Here is a 22,615-nt window from a genome sequence, read left to right as displayed (position 1 = left end):
GTTCTGCAGCATTTCCAAACCACCTAAACAAGGGTATCAGTGAGAAATTAATCCAGTGCTACAAGGCAGGCTTTCAGCAGTAAGCAGTTCTTTTATCAGCATGGTTTTCTGTGCTGTCTTCAATCATGGAAGTTGTTCCACAGTCTTTCATTTACAAGCCTTTGTTTCACTAAAAGTAAGACATAAGCACGGGACCATTTTTCCATAAAAGCTGTATTAACTCACTGTACAGGTATACATTTGAAACAACATAAAGGCCCCCCACAAATCCAGACAAATGTTTGTGATGTAGCCATTTCAGTAAAAAAAAATTCCAGTGTGGGATGAGTAAAACAATTTAATTTAAGTCGCAATGGGTAGGAAGTCCTGACGTTGCAAGAGAGCTTTGAAACAATATTACAATTCCATAAACCAATTTTTTTTACTGCTAACAGAATATCCTTTGCCTAGTTAAATATAAATGACTGACCACAGGAATGGGTACTTACTTGTCAATTTTGTTGCATCAGTCTTATGACTCAAAATCCCACCATGTACTTGCTCTCGCTGAGTTTAATGAGATGATTACAAAGGACCGTGCTACAGTGGCTAAGGAGGCTGTGTTCCCAGAGCTGGAAGTCCCCTGCTCCTCAGCTGGGACGCAGTGACTGACCCCTCCACATTCCTACCCCATTACAAAGCGGAGCAGCACGGGTCTGACGGCACTGCGCGCAGAAGAAGGAATAGGAAAAGGAATCGAGCCCACAGACATGTTGCTTTAGGTCTCACCAGGAAAGAAAAGAAAATAAGAGCACTTGTGCCTTTGTCTCTGGGCAATTCGCTTCTTCTTATGGGCTAAACGGTTTTGAATGGAAAGGCAGAAGATAAAGAGCAACGGAAAGAGCTTACAGGTTTCTCACAGGCAAGTCAGGAACAACGCACAGGAGAGCAAAGCTGCAGTCCTTAGGGGCCTCCTACCGAGCAGCATCATTTACTCAATGCCTAGTGAAGAGAAACAGGGTTCTACTTATACATCAGTTTCTGTGGAATAACCACAATACTGTGGGCTTCAGTCACAACGCATTATTCTAACCCCAAGCACCCCAAATTTGCAAGTCAAGACCCCGAAGGAGATGAAAAAGATGGGGTCTTCCAGGTATCACATCCTCAGTATCAATCAGGGATGTTTATGCACAAGAAAGCTAGAAGCTCCCTCTGCAAGATGTAAACGTGCATTAATAGAGCATAAATATTCCTCCAAGACCCACACATAATAATCGCACGCTCTACAATCACTGTCCAACCTTCCTGTAGTTCGCTGAAAACAAAAACACAGAGCAAGCAGGCACAAGACTGAAACCACCGTTCCCATGTGTGCCCTCCCACAGGAGCTCTTCCAACCGCAGAGAGGAACAAGTTAGCGGAAGAGTTTGTCTACAGAGGTCCCCGCAGAGACGTAAGACAAACACTCAAACAATTAGAAACGTAGCAGTGCTCTTCAGGATCATTTGAAGTGCTTCAGGTCATGACAAAAAGATATCAGACTTTAAAAATAAGGACGTGTTACAAAGCATCTTGTTCCCCTTCTGCTCCACAATTTGAGATTAATGCTTCACACAATTTGAAAGCTGGGATTTCAGAGCTGCTTTCAGAGACTATAAAGCAGGGCTTTCTGGCTTCAGCAGTTCACAGGGCATCAGCCACTATAATCAGGTTGGACTTCAGATGGGAAAATAAAGGTATGTAACTTAAAATTAAAATTCCTATTAAGAACCCCAGCAACTGAAACTCCATTTTCCTTGAGCTAAAGAAACACAGATAGAACTTTTTCAGTAGAAAACCAGGTTCTCTGCCATTGATGCCTAGTATTTGCGTCCAGCCTGGGTGGCACAAAAAAAACCCAAACAACCCAACCTTGAACTTTAAAACTACTGGCAAACGCTCTGGCTGTGGTTTGGCAGCAGGGAGAGCCAGGCGGAGCAGCCCTCCTGTCCCCGTCCCCTGTCCCGACACATGAGCATGCCCGTTCAGTGACAGCACAAACCACACCTGCTTAAGGAACAAGATAACCACGCTCTACTCCTCCTCATTTCTTCTTGGGTTATGAAACGGTGTTAGGCGCATTCTGTTTTTGTAAAACAAACATACAATTTGTATCAAACTAGAGAGAAAGTAGACTTGAATTTACATGTAAAAGACAACAGCATTTACAGTTATTTTAATAACTCATGTTTTAACTATATCAGATAAATAGGTTTTAAATGTTTAAGTTCACCTGGACATGATTTGCATTTTAAAACTGTTCCATCAAAGAGGAGACTTTGTCTGCAGTGAAGGAAGTGAACTTGTCTGAAGTCTATGATAATCAGCTCTTGGAAATAGCAGATGCCATCATCTCACTCCTGCTCTTTTATTCATGGATGGACTGATTTTACTTTTTTTCCCCGATTTTTCAATTCCAACTTGACTTCATTTGGTCATTAAGATTCAGAAATTGAAATAGCCTCTCTGTATTCCTTTATGTACCCACCTATGATGTTACGGTCATCAAAAGCTGCTTTACCACTTCAAACTAATTCTGTTTCTAAGCACTCAGCCAGCGACATCTACAAATTCAGTGGATGACTTCAAAACTTCAGCGAGATACATGGACTATTTAATGCCTGTAGGTCTCATTAAGACAGTCACCACTATTTGAATATGCTGGTTCACAACCAAAATCCTACTTAAGTACAACGTGAAAGATTTGAGTTCGAATTTTATTATTTTTTTTTTAATAATTGGTATTTATGCAGCCGGCTTTGAATGCAATACAAACATTCTTTAATGAAAAAGTGGTTTATATAGAAAAATCCATCAGAACAATACCACAGGCAGACAGCCAGCCCCAGACTTGGCATATATCTTGGCAGGGGTCAGCAACCCTGACACTGCTGCGTGTCGGTAAAGCTCCTTAGTTTGATCTCTCTACTCTAGAAAATCTGCCAGGTTTTTGCATAATTCCTCCTTCTCTCCCAAGTACGCTGCCCTCATTCTCACTCCCTTGGTTAATTTTACGTCAGCCTCCAGGAGAAACAATGGCGAAACACCAGTGGGCCACAGCTCACTGCAATCACTGCTCCAAAGTACCCAGCAATTCGCAGTTGGCAAAAAGTTCAGTTCTGGCACGAAATCCTTTCATTAATATAATCTTCTAAGGTACAAGGGAAATAGTAAGGTTGCCTAGGATGCTCCTCCAAGGCTTGCAATAAAGAAATCTTGTCTTACACAGGTATCTCCTTGGAACTGAGAAATCCAAGTTCAAACACAACATCTTAGTTATATGGGAAGGGACACTTTTGCACCTGCCTGTGATCATTTCGATTGCAGTGCCCCAAAGTGCACTTCACTGGGTGCTTCTCCGCAATGTTACTACTGCACACAGCAAGGCACCAGTTAGTTATTAACAGCTGGGAAACGCACTGGAAGACTGCTTCTTCTCCATCACTTAGAAGCAAACTACTTGCTCCTCAAGGCCTGGGTCATTTATGCTATGCCGGGTGGAAAACAGTAATAACTCTGGCATTGAATTAATTTTTAACATACTAAAGAAACCTTTAATCGTTCACATAAACATACTCAGGGTACATGCAACATCATGTACCACGTGTGTGCATACAATAAATGCAGATGGATACAACTGCTGGGCACACACAGTGACTGATATGATTCAGCATCCATCTGGATTGAGACAAGTTAACGGTTAAAAAAACTCCAAAACAAACCAACCAAAAACCCCAAACACACCTCATTCAATTCTGCTGCAGAGGGGATATTGGGCATGGCTGCCCCCAGACTGGCATACGGACATCCGCAGCCCACCTCCAAAAGAGAACAGAGATAATGGGCCAAGGTGATGTGAAGAAGGTGGTAGCGATTTACAACATTCTGAAAACATTTGACTTTGAGAGATGAGAAGATGGCATTCAACACCCTTGGTCTCTCTTTAACAGAGGTTTCAGGGAACAGGGCAGACATTTACCTGTCTGACCTCTCAGAGAAAGCTGGGTTCCTCTGGGTGAAATGGAAGGACAGAAAATGCTCAATTTTAGCCTTGCCCATCTTGAAAGTGCGCTTAATACCTGTTCCATTAGCCTCTACTCTTAAGACCGAAATGAGGAATATTGGTGGGGCCAAAAGGTGGCAGAGCATTCTATGAATATGAAGGTAATGGGGCAATATCCAACACTGAGGTACCAACCCTTGGGAGATTTTCAGGGTCTTTTTGAGAAATACAATTTTTTTTCCTGCATCAAGAGGGATAGATACTACAAATCAGAGAACTGAACTTTTCCACAACCCCAGAGAAGCTCTGAGTGAGGGAAGAGCCCTTCCCCTCTCCTGGAGGGCTGGGCAGCGCACGGAGCCGTGTGCCCAGCAGCCGGCAGATTGCAGGAAGCGCGACTCTGGCTACAAAGACTGGAATGTGTAATTCCATGAGCTTTTTTGGAAAATGAAGTGGGGGGTGGATATCAGTCATAGTTAAAATTCCCAAACAGATGAGCTCTAACAGGATTAAAGTGACTCAAAGCTGGGTTCATACATGCAATCATTATAAAAAAATGAAGAGGGGATGGTCAGGCAATTAGAATGAAGGGCAGGAGTCAGGGGAGCGTAGCTCTGTTCCCACTTCCCAGCTGATTCATCATCATTCTGGGCAAGTCCCCTCTTCTCCAGACCCATGTTTTTCAGTCTATTCAACGCACCAATTCATCTTAGCACAGAACTTCACTGAAGCTTGTGGGGAGAAGTACCAGAAAACAGAAAAGCCTTAAGTCCACATGGGTGTTTGCAAGCTTATAGCCTATCCACGGGACAGTTGTATGAACAAACATTGTCACACCTAGCACTAACAGGCTGTCACCTCCCCTGCAATATTTAGCACTAAGACTCTCTCCTGGCAGATGTAGCACCAATTGATCAGTTATATCTCAGGGTCATTAGTAATAGAAGAGGAGAGTAGGCACAGGCAGTGTTTCCTTTTCTATTTAAATATATTAATCTTCTAGATGTATTGTTTTCGGGCAGGCCAGCGAGCTTCTCCCCCATGACAAATGCACTCACTTCCTTTTTCCCTTTTTAAGGATTTTAAGCATACAAGACAGATCACGGGAACAAAAAAAGATTTTATTATAGTAAGGTAGGAAGGTTAAATCCAAGCACCATTCCAGTCAATTAAATACCATTATTAGCGATGCTCACACACTAAGTTCTTGAAAAGTTCAACTGTGTAAGGTACAGAGCAAAGGAGTGAACGGCTCAGCACCACACAGGAGCGCAGGGCAGCTCACACAATTGTAGCCATGAAGATCTGCAAATGGGTTAGGGAAAGCTGTATCCCCACCGGAATCACCATTCATTTTAATCAGCTGAGCACTGTAATAAGATTAGAGGTGATTGGGTTGAGTAGTGGGATTAAACCCATCCACTAATCCCCAGAATTTACTATTCACAGCTCAAATGCATTAGCCCTTCAGAGCAGAAAGCCTCCTCTTGAAAGATACAACAGTCAGAAATGGTATGAGATATTTTGGTAAAGGAAAGTGATCTTTAACGCCGTTAAATGAACACCATTGAATGCTGCCTGCAGAGCATGTGTCAGCTCAGTGGCCCAGCTGGGCTGTCTCCAGAAAAAAGCCGCATCCTACCAAGGACGTTGCCCAGAGGAGCAGTGAGTTTTTGCCTCTAACCTGTCAAAACTAACCAGAACAGGCTGCTCTTGAGAGGGGAAGCTGTCCATACAAGAAAATAGCAAACGCTGTCAGGAATGGGTCATGGATACTTGTTCCTGTGCCCACGTGTTTTTGGCCCATGTGTTTAAAGATTCCTTGAAGGATGAGGTTAAAAACAGAAAAACAGGGGAGCATTCAGGAAAATTTGCTGCAGACAAGGTACCATCTACAGCAGCAAGCTATCCAAAATAATTCCGCGTTACAGCACGGAAGGAGGTGGATAAGACAAATACCAGAACTTGAAGAAACCAGTAGGGAAGGCATCTATCTAGGGATGCAGAGATATTTTACAAATATAAGGACTTGTTTTTGAGATGGAGGAGAGTGAATGGTTACATGATCAGTGAACCAGCAAAAAGTGATGAGCCAAAGTAGCTACCAAGAACACCTTCAGGCTGTTCCTCTAGCCCTTAAAGTCCCTTCCAGTTACTTCACCGGACTATTTATGCCAACATATATCGTCCCCCTGTCCCCGTCCCTTTCCTGAACTGGAAAAGGTTTAGCATCTTTTTGGGATGCCATCCAAGCACGCATTTATTTTCCATAGGCAATCGCCTGCTCTCTATTCCCTCTCTAATGAGCCAGTAGTTATCAGACTATGAACTCATTTCCATGGTCATTTCATGGGCTGAATTTTCTTCAATTCTCCAATTATAAATATTCACCGTATTTTCAACGTATCAGAGCGCCTCAGGCTACCTAGAGCAGAAGAATCATGCAGGATCCCTCAAAATAGCTGTTTTTATTTTTGCAACTAGACTGGCAGAAAAAAAAAGTTAAATCTGAAGATTTGCAGAGAAATAAAGCTGATTAAAAAAAAAAAACACTACCTCTCTAACATGATCAAAAAGATCTCCAGAGGCACAGCTGCATACACCAGCATTCTGCATTGCCCAATTTCCTTCATTTTCTTGGAACACTGTGCTCCTTTTTTTGGCCTAAACTGCCTGAGAAGGCCAAGGCGGCAGACCAATAACAGAACAGGTACGAAGCACATTTCCAAGAAACCCACTTGGTCTGCTGTTGACCTTTCAACAACAAAAATCTTTTCTTAATGCAATCAGCTTTTGTTTGGCTGGTGGATTGAGTGGGTCACCACTAACCTAAGGGCCTTTCTGAGGACATCAACAGAGTTTGAAATTTCAGGAACTGGCAGAGCTCTTGCCTCTGCGTGAGTCACTGAGGCTGAAGGAGGCAGTTCGGGGCTTCGCTGTGCTCTGAATGCTGGGAGAGCAGGGCCTCTAACATAGTTATTTCTGAGACATATCAGAAAATGCAATTAGCACGCAGGCTTTTTCCCTTAAGTCAAGGGTTTATCTTAAGTGTTAAAGGTGCCGCCAATATTGCATTTACTGAAAGCTCAGAGAAAGAACCAGAGACATTGAGTATAAGCATCTTCTCCAAAGCCACGTAAGACAGGGTCAGAACCCAGCTGCAGAGATTGCCTCCCATTTTCTGGCTGTTTCCCATGTACCACTGCCTTAACTTCACTCTATAAGGCACAGACCAGGACAAAATGGCTGGATTACACAGCCTTTTCACATTATGGTTTTCAGGATATAATTAGGGACAAGGTTCACAGAGCATGTGGACTGCAGGACTGAAGTTCAAGTCTCTGGATCAGCACCTCCTCCTGCGGCACACACTCCTATTCCCATAACAGGGGAGTAAGCACACGGTCGTGCTGTTCCTGCAGAGACCAGCCAAACCCGGCCCTGGGCACAACCGCAGAGCCCACCACATCCAGAGAAGGGCACGGACCACATACATTCTTGCACACAGCAAGCCTAATGAGGTAGGAATTAAAAATATGACACATTATCACGCTGTACACTTACAGAGACTGTCACAAGACAGCTACTCAACACCACAGAGAAATGGAAACTGCTAACCTTAAAGTATAAGATGCTGTTCACATCAATTATTTATTCCAGGGAGGTTGACAATGGCAGTTTCATTTGGATATTCACCAGATCAAGCCTCACGCACAATGTTCTCCACTTCACGTCCCATTCAGTTGCCATTGACGGCCCTCCATGCCTTTTCAAGACACTTCTAAACTCTCATTCAAATGCATATTGTGAAGGTAAAATGTGAGTAAAAACCACCTGGCTTGCCCTTCCAGCCCGTTTTTCCCTGCATGCAAAATCTCAGCACCAGGAACTTGTCGCTCCAGAGAGTGCAAGGTCCCCTCTGCAGGACAAGGGGTCCAGATTTGTCACCCAGCATGCCTGAGCGCAAGAGGATCACAGAGCAGCCAGCCTGGATCTCACAACTGCAGTAGGTCCTTCAGATCCCCAGCATTTTCACTCTCTGATCAGCAGTGTTTGGTCAGATGTATTAAGTCAACGGTGAGTGGGATTTTTATTTAGTTAGTTATTACAAAGACATTTCAAATTGCATCTCTAACATTTAAAAAGCTCTTTCCTTTTCAGATAGTCCAAGACCTGACTTATGCCACTACCAGTGCTGCTTATCTCCTGTATCTTATTCAGACTGAAAAGTGATTTGTTTTTTGCACGACAATAACAAATGGCACTCAATAAAGAGGACCCTTGACAGTGAGGATAATTTGTATTTTGCAATTTGGGAACCAGATCACTAAAACCATGTAACTAATTCCAGGCCAGGATGCTGAGAGGAGAGAGTTGGGAGTCCATTCCAACCTTTCTCAGCCAACCACCACAATACTACAGAAAGCAATTAGCTGGAAACTAACAGAAAATTGGCATTAAAAAAAAATCCACAATAAAGCCAAACTCTTATTTTCAATACAGTGACTCTAATTCCACTTGCAGACCAACCTCCCTTCCCAGAGGCAGCAGGCAGGTGAGCCGTATGGGCACCACTCGGGTTTGTCCCCTCCGGGACACGGCAGCACTCCCAAGCCATGGGTACCCACTCATCATAGAAAGAAGCCGTCTCCTCTTCTGCTCCCCTCCAGAAGGGATTCGGCAGATTGGGAACATCTGCATTCGGTGGCTTGCGGGTCCAGGCCAGACAGCCATAAACCTTAGGGCAACAGGAAGCACAGGAATCTTTCTACTCCTCTCCCCCTGTAACGCTGTTTTTATTTCTCTTTCAGATCTCCCTCCCCGAAAGCTGCACACTGATCAAACCGGAGCAGGGGCTGTGGTTTGCAGCCACAGCTCACAGGATTAATACAGGAGCAAGGGAAAGAAGTTTTGGCCACTAGTTCCGTGTCAGCACATGCCTGATGGCTAACTGCAGTGTCACCAAGGCAGCAGGTAAGAGGAGCAAGCAGCTTCCCAAGTCAGCCTGTCTGTTCTCGCCATGCTTTCCCCACCTCCCGAGGTGTCCTGTGCTCCTCCAGCACAAGTAAGATCACTCACAGACAGCACAAACTCTTTTGGAGACTTCACACACTTAAATCCTAGGTGGTTCAGATGATCCAAACCAGAAGAGAGCTCACAGCAAGAGATGCTTTCTCCTTGAAAACACAAAGCCAAGCCTTTTACCTGGAAAACATCTGCTGTCAAATGGTATTGCTCATCAAGAGCTAGAGATACCACAAGCAATTATAGGAGAAATCATATACTATAGGTATTTCTAGTCATTATGGTTAAATTCTGGTGCTGTAGAACATGCCCAGAGCCCCTAACTTGGGACTGTGATCCTTCCAAGATCTCCAGGTTTTCTCTCCTCCACTGAGGTAGGTTTCTATGCAGTTGGCCACACGACAGATGCCGCAGGAATTCTCCCCTGCGGCACCACACAGCCTTGCTCACCTGCTGGATCACAGCTGCACTGGGCAGGGAGGGGGTGAAGGGGGTGTCACAGATAAGGAACATGGGGGGAATACCCACCTAGCTGTTACATCAGGAGAACGTGAGGTAGAGTGAATTAGAGCACTGTGCTCGACCCAAATGAGTTGCCAAACCTGCCCATAGCGCTGATTACTGTCTCAGAACAGAGAAGATAAGGTCCTCACCCCCAGAACTTTCCAATTTCTATATAATAAGGGGAAAGAAAAAGTGGTGGGAGGAGGAAGAAACAGCAAAAGTATTAGGAGAAACACAACAAGCAGCAAACTTGCAGACAGTGACAGTTGTGGACACTTCAAATTCATTGATTGCCAAAGTATATGAGGTCTCAGCTTTTTAACCACCAGAGTTACAGCTTCAGAGCACATGTTTTTCTGCCTGTCACGCTGTTACCAGCACTGCACAGCACAAAGGCACAGGGAGACAGGCAAGAGGCAAAAAGGAACAAGAGAGAAGCAAGGCGATGTCCAACTGGAAAACACCAAACCAGGAGTATATTAAAGGGAAGAGTCAGAGAATAGAAAATGCAAGGAAAGATGGAAGGTGTAAGAGGAGTTCGGCAGGAAAGAGATGGGAACAAGACCCCTGTAAGAGAAAGACTGCAAAAAGCAATCTGATATTAACAGCAAAATTCAAGGAGGGCTGCTGCAGCTCCTGCAGGCAGAGTTCTGCTCAAGAGTTCATTACTTATCCTGAGCTTATTTGGCAGAAGTGAGACAGAGCCACAACCCCAGCACAGTTCTAGGCAGCAAAGCAAACCCAGGTTTCTTCCAGAGGGAACATTAAATTTGTTAGAGATAATTATTTTTTTTTTTCCCCCCCAAGATGAGCTGGCACTGAGGTCAGATCCTCCCCCTACAAAGTTAACAAGCTCCAGCAATTCCATGTCCTCCCCCTCAAACAGAGTTCCTCTCTGCAGAGGAGGGGAGGAACTGGACAAGGCACGCATTCATCCCAGCCTACTTCTAACCTACTTCTCCTGGCAATGGAATGACCAGAATGAGGAGTCTGGTTATAGTCCAATCTATATTTTTTTGCAAAGCTAGCCACTAAAGCCAGTCTGCTCCAGACATCTTTCTTTCAAGCCCGGTATTCTCACCAACACATCATGCATGCAAGATATGAGGCACAGCGAGGCCAGGAGAGATGCCACCTCAGATTCAGAGGCTGGTTTGGTAATACATACATGACCCTGCATGCGAAATTATGAGAACAGACGTGCTTGCTGACAGTGAAAGGTGTCCCTTGCACTGCGCGTTCAGCTCAGCCAGGCCGTATGGACAGGCACCCCTGCACTGGTGCATAGGAGGGAAGGAGGTGTGCTGTGCATCTCACTCCAGCTATCACCCCACTCCGAATGGGACATGTGAGACCACCTGACGGCTCCATACAAGACACCAGGCTGTCCTGGCACCTTCCCTCCTCCCAGCCACGAGAGACTGCAGGGAGGAGCTAAGCAGAGCCAGAGGGCAGCTGGGCAGAGAGAGGTAGAAGGCACCAGCAACTCAGATAGATTCACAGTTTTGCTTCTACTCTACTTGAATATCCTCATTTTTGTTTGTCTGCTCTCTCTTCTCACATGATCAATCTTTTTGTCCCTCCACCATCTCTAATTTTGATAATCATTGCTCCAAAAAGCCTCCTCACAGCTATGGTGTCAAATACTACTGCCCTCTCCCCAGCGCACCGAGATTGTACCCTGGGGAGCCAAGGTCGTTACCCTGCATGCCGTACCTTTACAGCATGAGACCTTGTTCTAGGGTAACCAACCCATGCTGCTGTATAAAATATGGCAAAAGTGCCCTCAGAGGTGGAGAGACTGCTTGACTTCAGCAGCCTCTCCAGTACGGCTCAGATGCCAGGCAGTGAACCCAGCAGCACCAGAACAAGCACAGACTCGAATCAGGGGAGCTCTCAATTGCCTGAGAACATGAACACACACCTGGAAAGGTACTGTGGTCTGATGCTGCCTCAGGAATAGCTCAAGAGATAACAGAACTTATCTGGTCCAAGGCAAGTTTTCCCACTGAAACATAACCTATCTTGTGCAGAGGCCAAGCATCATCTTTCCCTTACACACATCTGAGCCCTCCCTGTTCTGCTTTCAGTGCCCGTGTTCCTCTGACACTAAAAGAAGTTTATATACTTAATGTTGCAGTAGCTGCCAGAGGATGAAATAACATCCCGACAGAAGAATTACTACAAAGAACACATTCAAAATCCATGGAGAAGGCAAAGGTTCCTCAACAGAGGTCAAAGTACCCTGGGATCACCCATATCATTCAGGGACAATGCTAGAGAAGGTAAGCAATAAAAGCACAAAGAGCACAGTATAATTTAAAAAAAAAAAAAAAGTATGCAGACATCCAGAATGGACAGGAATAGGCTACTGTTTCTTCAGAAAACCTAGATAAAACAGTCAGTGTCAACTTTCACCAGAATGGTACTTCCAGATAGAGAAAGGAGACATCATTTGGGTTGCCCTGACTATAGTGTACCCTGGATAAAAATACACAGCAGAAATGGTCAGCAAGAGCTTACTTTGGTTTCAAAGCTATCAACCATCACCCTGAAAAACACAGGATGGTGCCAGGCAAAGCAAGAGACAAATACACCTGATAACACCCACAGAAAATTTATTCCCAACTCTTCAAGATGGGAAGTAGAGGAGGGACCTTTGGAGACTGAAAACAACCACAAATTATTAAACTTGTCAGAACTTAACCCTCACTTTGAAGTTCATCAGAAAACCACATGGAGACACAAAGTCTTTGGGTAAAAAGATGAAGGGAAATCATCATCACCACCCACCTCCAGCCAAGAGAAAAGCCCTACAACACCGTACTCCCAGTTGCAGATCCTGTATGCAGACTGGAAGTATCCATCAGGCACTTGCAAAGAGCACGTGTGAAGTAGAGAACAGGCTACAAGCGCAGAGACGACTCAATGCAGGACAGATCTGCAAGATCCTGCGGCTTATTTAGCCTAAGTACAGCAGCAGATTAACACAAGTAGATTGGATGTGCCAGCTTCAGGCCCAAGGCAGTCACAAAAAATCTCTGCACTGGGCTCTTGTGTATTTTAGGGTTTTAATATTTGCCCAAGGAAAGTGAACTCAGCTCTCTCTGTAACTGCTGGTATAAAAATATCCTACCTCCTGTCAAACAATACATAGCTAAACCTTGTTATAGGTTGTCATACTCCCTTCAACTATGGTCTTATGTCCATGGTCTACAAGTTTTAAGACAAGTAATGAAGTTCTCCAGGAAGACAATGAAAAGAAATCATGGCTAAGCAAGAAGAAGAATTTCTAAATTACTGCAGACCATTAACTAACACTGAATTTAAAAGGCATGGAAAAAAGGAGGGGGAAGGAAATGGGTAAAAAGGGAGATAGTACTTATCTTCTTTTCAGAAAAGAAATGTTAATTTAGTAAGTCGGGGAGGTGAGGAGGAATTCAGCCGGACAAGCCACTACAGGTGGACTGAATCAGTACAACAGTGCGCACTGTTCACCTAAGATACTGAAACGACTCACATTTGGGTATTTGCTTACAGCACAGCTTTGAATTATTTCTAAACTAACTTTTTTCCCCACATTCTGTGGTAACAGCACAGATTAACAAGTGAATCTGGCTGTCCAGTACAGAAGTGTAAAGAAGCAGGCACTATACAAGCTGCAGGCTGAATCTGTCTTGAGCCAAGGACAGCTCTGTCACTTTACATTACTTCCAAATCCTGCCTTCCTAAATGCTTTTCTAAAAGTAGCCCTATTTCTCTGGTGTTTTTAAATTAAAGCATGTTGTAATTATGGTTACAAAAACAACATCTCTGCAAAGCATTAAGTTAATCTAACCAGAGCACCATCAGGTAAACTGTGCTCTCACTCTCTGAACTATGTAACAGCCTTCCTGCCATCTGAGTTTATTAAGGTGTTAACAAACCTTAGTTATTGTATTTCTGAGAATAGAGAGACACAGTTTTCAGGGGAGATTCCTCACAGGCGTAAAATATGCCTCACTGACAAATAGAAGGGACCAGTTTATTACAAAAACCCCCACCCCTTTAATATCTGCCTCTACCCGCAGTCTACAATGGCAGAGAGAAATGATCTAATCAGGCAAACGTGACACCATTTCCATCTTCTCACTGATCTCATTGCTTGAGTGGTCTTTCCTCCCAGAGCTGTCCAAAACTTCCCTAGTTAACCTATTAACTAGAGTTGGGGTTGTTCAGCCTGGAGAAAAGAAGGCTCTGAGGAGACCTTATAGTGGCCTGCCAGTATCTTAAGGGGGCCTACAAGAAAGCTGGTGAGGGACTTTTTAGGATGTTGGGTAATGGTAGGACTAGAGGGAATGGATTAAAACTAGAGATGGGTCGATTCAGACTGGACGTTAGGAAGAAGTTCTTCACCATGAGGGTGGTGAGACACTGGAACAGGTTGCCCAGAGAGGTGGTGGAAGCCCCATCCCTGGAAGTTTTTAAGGCCAGGCTGGATGGGGCTCTGAGCAACCTGATCTAGTGGGAGGTGTCCCTGCCCACAGCAAGGGGGTTGGAACGAGATGATCTTTAAGGTCCCTTCCAACCCTAACAATTCTATGATTCTGTTCCACTGCCCTATCATTACTTTTCCCTAATATGTAGCCTGAATCTTCATGGATGACATTTAAATCTTTTACTGCCTGCCTTAGGAAGATAAATATATTGATATCACGTTCCCCCCGCATGGTTATTTCAGGGTGTAGTCTGCCATTTAAAGCTTCCTCTGCAGCTTCAGGCCTCTGCCGTACTCCGTTCCTTACTCTGTCCTGGACGCAGTGTTGCTCTGCACTGTCAAACAAGCTTCACAGTGAGAAGAACAACAATAAAAACCTAATTCAAACAACCAGGTAAGAACAGGGAAAGAGAATCTGACAGGAGCCAACTCCTGTGGTCAGCCGGTGAGTCACGGTTTTGCTGGTTCAGTTTCTCACTGATCATATGCTCATACCGTGCCACCAGGATCAGCGGTTTGAATGAATAAGCACTTCCAGATTCATGCTGGCTTCTGCAGGTCTATAAAAGCCAGCAGCATGGAAAAAGTAGCAAAGAAAGCATTGCTCATGCTCTTTTCCAGCAGAAATGATAAGGAATATGAACTGATAGAAAGGTCAAAACACTCATGGAGGTAAGTAGCCATGTGCACTGAAGCTATGGACGAGAATGTCTTGGCACAGGATACTGTGGATGGTAAAAATAAATAAGTTAAAGGAATAAACTGGATGGATTCAAGAAAAAGAAGTCAACCAAAGGCTGCTACATACAAGGATGCTGCTTCTGCTTCAGCAGTCTGCAGCCTCTCTGGAGGTAGAGAAGGTGTAGTGGGAATGTACTACCGTACACACACCCTGCTCTTTTATTCTCAAGACTTCTGTTCTCCGCTGCTACTAGAAACAGGACCTGAGCTGGGTTCCTGGTCTGACTCAGGATGGCTGTTCCACACACTGGGACTTGGGAACATTGCAGCAGGGCAAACACAGTAAGATGCATCTTTAACTGGATCCAGCTTCATCCAGGCACACAGATTTATTAACCTGGTGCTAGCGTTGGTGGTGCCAAAGGTGGCAGAGGAGCTGGTCCCAGAGGTACAGAAGACCCCTTGTGCTTCAGGAGTGGGTCAGCTACAGAGTGGGTTGGAACTGCAAGTTCACGCTCAGCCATTCAACCAGATCCAAGTAAATCACTGCAGCCCCGGGGCTATTGCTATCCTTCCCTCTCTCATTACCGCCAGACCCTTCATCCTGGGTTTTGAAAATCCTTTCCAATAAGGTTGGGAAACGTGTTTTCAGCCTGTTCTCATGAAAAAAAAAAAAAAAAAAGAAAAAAAATAAATACCCAGACAGTTACCCCAAGCTCAATGCAGAATTAATTACAGTCGTACCTAACCAGGCTTAAGAAACAGTCTTTGCCCCCACATGAGAATGATAAGCACATGTTCTTAAATCAGGAAGGTATTAGAAATATGTGTTGCAACAGGCATCCTTCCTAGAAACAGGCATGTAAAGCTCTGGAGACAGAATAGTGCTACTTAAAAGGGGAAAACCCCTTTGAATCAGTTGAGGATTCACTGCTATTTAAATAGGAACAGGATATAATATAATCTTGCCCGCTGACAGAAGACAAATGTAGACTTCCATCTTAAAAAAAAGAACTGTTTTTAAGAAAAACTATCAAGGTTGCAACAGAACACAGCTCTCCTAGAGGTTACACAATTAAAGCCATTGAAAGTTCATGAGGAATAAGCGACAGGAACAGTTTAACACCAGCAGAGGGTTTTATCTCACTCATCGGTGAGATTGAACTCTTTGTGTTCCGAGTCAGTCAGATGCAGACCAACAGCTCCTGATGCAGGGTACGGCCATTCCGATCACAGCAACAACAGCAAAACTACCTCTGCCCAAACCACCAGGTTTTCTGCCAGCTGCGCTCAATTATCAAGCCAAAAATGGTTGAAGGCAGCTTTTATTTTCAATGATAGATAAAGGAAGGAGAGAGAGGAGAAGGAGATATCAATGATCAAAGAATACAGTTAGGAAACTGGCATCAATAATTATACCCAGCACGAGACATGTAATATCAGGGTGCTCCCATGTCAACCGAAACACAGTGTAAAGAGTGATAACAGGTTCTCTGAGGGACGGTATGCAGCTCAACTTCAGGGTTAGAAGCTGTGGCAGCTTCCTCTTGTGAAGCAGGTGTGACAGCACACGTGCTAACTCAGCATCTTGAAACCCTCACCAGTAAGGAACACCAAGATGTGTATAGGCAGCAGCAGATGTGCAAGACATCTGGCTGGAGCAGAGGTTTTAAAAAAAAAAAAGAAAAAAAAACATAACCCTGTGCTGTGCTGGGAACTTGCAGGGAGACTGGCAGCGGCTCACGCTTGATACAAACTACTTACATCATTCTAGTAAGTCTATCAAAAAGGCTAACGTACACATTGACAGAAGGGCTGTGGGCTATTGCACAAAGCAGCAGCAGCCCGTTCGTTGGCCTTTCCCACGCTTATCAGACACTGTTGACACTAAATCACTGACATCTCTGTCCTTAAGTTGCCCCTTCTGGCTATTTTCTTGCCCCTCTCCCATTCATGACATCCGATTTGCAGAAAGCTAACCCAGAAATAAGTTAATAGCTTACTCTTTAGTTTAGTATCTCTTTAGGGTTTAGTATCTTGAACTTGTGGAGGCTGAGAACGGACAAAGTGGGATTCTGCAGGGACAAGGTGGGGTTTTAGCAGGACCATCTCACCTCGCCTTGCAATTTTGATCATTCAGGAAACCGTGGCCTGAGTCCTGACACTCCACTAGGAGCTCCCCAACAGAAGAGCAACACAAGGTCAACCCAAAAGAGGTCCACCTAGCCTGGCACGCTCTTCACAGCAACGGTCAAGACGTAACACCAAGGGATTGGTAAGTCTTTCCTCTTACTGATATGCCCCAGAACATATCTGCAATTTAGGGACCTTTCTAGGAAAAGGTGTCATCCTTGTGAAGTGAGTACCATGGAGGAATTTTGCTCCTTGAGAAGGCTCTGCAACTGAAGATCTTGCCCCAGCCTCCTTTGTGCCAGTGCTTAGCCAGCTGACTCCTCACCCCTCCCTCATCACAGCTTACCATCTTGCTTTAGTACATTTGGAACAGCTTTCCCTGAGGCAGCGGGCCTGAACATTTAATAAAACATTTTGTACACTCGGTCAGCACCTTGAACACTATGTCCAGATTGAAGTATTTTATAAGAGTGTTAATACACTTTTTTGCCTTTGAATACTGAGCAGGGTAGGCTATGCATACGGAGCAAGCAGAACTAGTAAATCAAATCTGCCTACAGGTTAAAGATCGAGTAAATAGAACCATATATTTTCAGTCATAATTCCAGTTCCAAGGCTGACCCACTCTGCCCGTACTACTTGCAGCACTAGCACAAGATTGCAAGCACTAAGTTATCCAAAAGGAGCATGTGCTGCTTATTTCGCTCTTAATTTTAAGCAGATTCTGAATAGATTTTGAGAGAACATTAGTCACTTGCCTTGATCCTGCACAAAACAACAGTTTTTCAGTGGAGAAACAGGAATGGGGACAGGTTCTGCTGCAAGTGACTCAATTCAAATTCGAAGGTACCATTAGATCAACAAGTAGGTATTGCCACGGGAACCCTGATGCGTTTGCCACAGCCTCCAGAAGAAAAATGGCATGCTCTTAAGAAAATTACCCTATAACTGAAAAAGAGATACACTGCTTCTTTGAATGGTTGTGACTCATATAGGCCCCCACTTTTGCATCAGATTCATGATGCTAACCAATCCATTAAAATGTCCATTTATTTTCAAGAAGTCTGGCTATCCTTGATGTCACTTTTTTTTTATTCAGTGCTTTCCATCATCTGCCCTTGATATCTGGGCTACGTTAGCCAGTACACGCGTAAGTACGCAACAGAATTTTAAGCATCTCACCTGCCCTGGGATCCTGATCAGTTTTGCAAAATAGACTTCCCTGCTGTGCAAGAAAAGTCTAAAGTCTGAGCTAAGTAACGAGGGCCCCACGTCAAACAAAGATGCTTTGTTCATATGAGGGTTGTTAAAATGCACAGACATGAAGATCCAAATCACCTACACTCCAGACTACTCAAACTGGTAGTTTAGTGGACTACTTGCATAGCATCATCGTTATTCACATCCTGCATGGGGCTTGCTTCACAACAGGCTCATTTTAAGCACCAGAACCGCAATTTTGATCTAATATATCCAACAAGGTAAAACGTGCTTAAATGCATTTAATATTCTGTTTCTTCTAACAGGCAACAACAAAATTTATAGCATGAATGAGCCGAACAAGTTTCTTCTATTAAGGAGGAGTAATCAAGTGCAACCCAGTAAACAGCATCCCGAACAGCAGTCCATACCCACGCATCCTACTGTATCCTCCTCTGATTTGGAAACCTGTCTTCTCATTAGCCCAACAAACGCCTCTCTAAAGAAGAGATTAAAAAAAAAGCCAAAAAAACAAACCACACCGCAAGAAACCCCAACATGACAGAAGCCCAAACCCCTGCCCACTGCAGATTTTCAAGCATGTGAAGAGTCAGCACAGTACTGTAAGAATTTTTTTGTGTACAAACATGTATTCTGACTTGTACTGATATCACAGCAGTTACAACAGCTTCTAACAGAGTAAACCGCTAACGCTGCTACCCTATTGTAGCCACAGCACAAATCCCGTGCCCTCTGCAACTAAAGGTATTCTTACAATAAATATCAAAGGAAAAGGGAGTTCCGAGATGGTTATAATCCTCCTTCACACAAAACTATGCTTTTAAACTAAATAAGTGATTATTTCCCTTCTCTTGTCTTACAGAGCTCCTTAAGGAGCTGCAATGATAAAAAGGTGAATTTAGCAATTCTAGGCCAAAGCTTTTGGTTTACATATACCAGCAACTGAATTTCATTCTAAGACTTTTTGAGTTTTTAAAAGCATGTAATAAATAAGCAGTTGCCCTAGGCATTGGGCTTTTTTTCTTCTTAGGTATTTATGTCCTAGAATTCATTACTCTTCAACAATAACAAATAAAATTGGCTTTAAAAAAGTAAAAACCTAAAATGTTTTAAAAAGTAAAATCCAAAAACGATTTCTTTCTTTTTTTTTAAAAAAAAAAAGCTTTTTACAAATGAAGACAGATGATACATTCCTGCACTCAAACAGGCAGTCTGAGATTCCTTCAGAGGGTAAATACCAACTCACGTCAAATTTAGGCAACTGTAATAGTTATTTTAGAGACAGATGAAATTAAAAAATTAAATTATTCTAAATTCACTCAGGGAGAACAGATTCCATATGTCTGGATTGCATTTCCAATTTTTAAACCATGGAGTATGTTCTATTTAATGGTGTAGGATCAGAAAGCTCATGAAGTTCTGCAGTTCACCGAAGTGCACTCTAGGTTTCACATAAAAAGAGGTTTTAGTTTTGAACTCAAGAATATTGTGACTGGGAAAGAAAACTCAACGTTCATTAGTTTAATGACATTCTGGAGCCAAATTTACTGTCAGCTGTTATGTAATCTTCCCTTTTGATTTCCCAAGGCAAGATGACATGTGCAGCCTGCCAAAGACAAACTTTCATATTACTTAACAGCTGGAATAATGCATATGACAGGGATTGAAGGCAAAAGAGTAAATTAGCTTTTAAATGAAAAATAATAATGGGATAGAAGTTAACAATGGTCTCTGCCCGGCAGGGAAGTGTTGAGTTCTCCACGCTGAATCACCAAAGAAAAGGTCAACAAGCAGAGCCCCCTCTCAACCAACGGAGCACCAAGGAATTCTTGCCTTAATTACATGTGAACTGAATCAAGCTGAACAAATCTTTACAAATGAGACCTTCTACAAAAAAAGGAAACTGAGAACTTGGTGTAAAAACAGCCGCTAGCAAGTGGTCCCTTGACACGTTCATAACAGAAAACCTCAAGACATCAAATCATGCATGCCCTCATTTGTTTTACAATAAATTTGTGAACAACAGTATGCAAAGCTCTGTTCGCACACAAAAGTTCGACTCTGAAATTGCTTAGAGACTGTCAGGCTCACTTGGCCAAGCCAGACAACACTAAGAATGACTCCGAATGTTGACATGTGTATTCCTAGATATCTCAGTTGTAGACTTTCAAGTACCTTGCTGTTCATAACCACGTCATCCTCATAAACCAGCAGACCTTTAGAAGAACACTGAAGAAGGATGGGTGTATTTACCATGGCAGTGCTGCACCAAATGCTTCTGCAAGTTCTTCTGGTTACTCTGTCACTACTGCACTCAGGTACCACTTCGAACTGGAAACATTCTGCAGATTGGTTTCTTAGGTTGGGGGTGACTTAAGATTAAAGTGAATAAATCCACTTAATTCTGGCTGTAATTTTTTCAGAACACTAGCGACTCATTAACCAGTAGGGCAGTAATGAACATTTGCGCCGTAACTTGTTGCCTAGGCAACAAGGGACTGTATTTATCAAGCGTGAAATTAGCATTAGAAAGTAGCTCCTCTGGAAATTAAGTAGAAGCTATTGTAGCACTGTAGCTTCTCACTGAAATTTGAACTGTTGTTGTGGTGCCCTCCAAAAAGACAGCAAATACTTGCAGGGGGTGGTGGTGAATCCTTCCTCTGTTGCAGAGGTGAATGAGTCAGCAGTAGCTCCCATTCAAGTCCTTACAGTCACAGTGGTGTAAATTCAGCAGTATAAATTAATTAGTAATTCTTAAGAACACACCATAATTTAAACAGTAAGTGAGGGTCAAACCAAAGGTCTGGAGGGGAAGGGCAGGAAGGGACTCAGTTTTTCCCAAACACCTACTCCTAGCAGAAGCAGGTACCTCCTCGCCTGAGAGCGTATCTGCAGGTAGTCTAGCAAGAGGATTAAAGTGTTTCAGCTAATTAGACAGCGACGCTCTTAGCTCTTTTCCAACAGGTAATCTTTGTGAACTTCCACAGCAGAAGCCTTGCACACAAGAGCCATTTCTCCATCAAAACAGAAGAAACAGCTGAGCCTGCCCTGCTGAAGAATTTCATGTTTCATCCATGGCCCACCTCCAAGAGACTCAATGAAAAGCTCACATCAACTGTAAAATGACAGACATCTCAATTTCATCTAATTTTCATCGTCCCTTCGAAGTTAATGTCACACACTTAATTCAAGACACAGAGAGAAGAAGCTCCATCTCTTTGTGAGCCTCTCATACGAGACCTGCTTCTAAACCCTCCAATTTTTCCTAAGCATTCTTGGTTTCAACACTCTGTGCCGTTCCTCATTCTAGATGACTCCAGGTCCTGCTCTTCAATGGCTGAACTACCTGCCTGTTCAGATTTGTACTGCTTCCTGCCCAAACGCACAATCAGACTACAGAAAGTGTGATGGGGTTAGGTAAGGGGGGGGGGGGGGGGGGAACCAAAAACATTAGTGACTTCAAAACTTTGGCAGAATAGTTAATTTTGCCACGCCAGACCTGCTAGGTATGCATGATGAGATTAAAGAACACCACGTGAACAAGATTCATTAGAACATACTGGCCCCACTGGGAAGGCTATTCCGTAGCCCCGTGAGTGTCTTCTCATTACTAACCTGCTTGCAGAAAACCCCCAAAACTATGCAAAAGCCCCACAGCTCCAAAGATACAAATCCCCCACAAAACACCACACAGGAACAGCGCCTATAAAGCTGGACAAGTAGGCTTTCAAAATACCACAAAGGTCCAACCAATTTGAAAGCCTCCAACACATGCAACCACACATCATTGTGGATGAACACCACATACACCCTAACAGTCCTAGATGTTTCTAGATGAAAAACACATTGCAATGAAATGTTAAAAACTTTGTTTCAAAGTTAATGTATTATGTTCATGGATGCCCCTCTACAGCTAGGAACCAGAATCATATGAACTGGTAGGTGCAAGAGTCTCACTTTTTGCCACCAGGTCTGAACTGGAGTAGCAGATAAACATCTGCATTAAATGTCTTTACGAAGGTTATTTTCAGTTTCAGTAAGACTTGTTATCCTAAGGTGAAGGTGAACAAAACAAAATTAAACCTACAACATGACTGAAGTTCAGGTAAAAGGGTTTGCTTGTTTGACAAAGAGGGGCTAAGAAGGACTTCCCATATATAAACCAAAAATTATTAGGACTGGCTTTAGGTGACACCAAACATTTGTGTTTCTTGCAAACGAGTATAATCATATAGATAGTCATGTAAATGGAATACCGGCACAGATGTGACCCCAAGGATCAGAGAGCTGAGAAAGTTATGATGCGTGCTACGCCGAGAGAGTTGGGGTGACACAAGCGATGAACTCCAAGCAAGGTAGGTGGGCGTTCACAGCTCATTAACTCCTCTGCGGTAACTGCCTATATGGAAACTCTTACCTCGCAGCGCACACAAGGCAGCCAGCTCCGCTTCTGCTGAAGGGTCAAGCTCTGTTGCAATTAGCATGTTATTTACCCACTACGCTAGCTGCCTGTGCAGGCCTGCCATGTAGAAACAAGAGCCAACGTTGCT

At 43.6% G+C, this 22,615-nt stretch overlaps 1 protein-coding gene across 4 annotated transcripts in view; it reads right to left on the bottom strand.

Moving 5' to 3' along the window:
• Nucleotides 1-22,615, bottom strand: part of CNNM2 (cyclin and CBS domain divalent metal cation transport mediator 2) — a 120,000-nt gene that overhangs the window by 54,451 nt on the left and 42,934 nt on the right. Inside the window, exon 2 of one of the 4 annotated variants that reach the window (XM_074590554.1) lies at nt 5,319-5,394. The exons of the other annotated variants lie outside the window; for them this stretch is intronic. Within the exon in view, the coding sequence (XP_074446655.1) occupies nt 5,384-5,394 (11 nt within the window). The 3' untranslated portion in view covers nt 5,319-5,383. Of the gene's footprint in view, nt 1-5,318; nt 5,395-22,615 lie in introns of those variants that run through there. 4 annotated transcript variants of the gene reach the window in all.

Source organism: Larus michahellis, chromosome 6 (genome assembly GCF_964199755.1).
Source record: "Larus michahellis chromosome 6, bLarMic1.1, whole genome shotgun sequence".
Taxonomy (NCBI): domain Eukaryota; kingdom Metazoa; phylum Chordata; class Aves; order Charadriiformes; family Laridae; genus Larus; species Larus michahellis.
The sequence above is the reverse complement of the archived record's forward strand: the minus strand, read 5'-3'. Positions and strand labels throughout refer to the sequence as shown.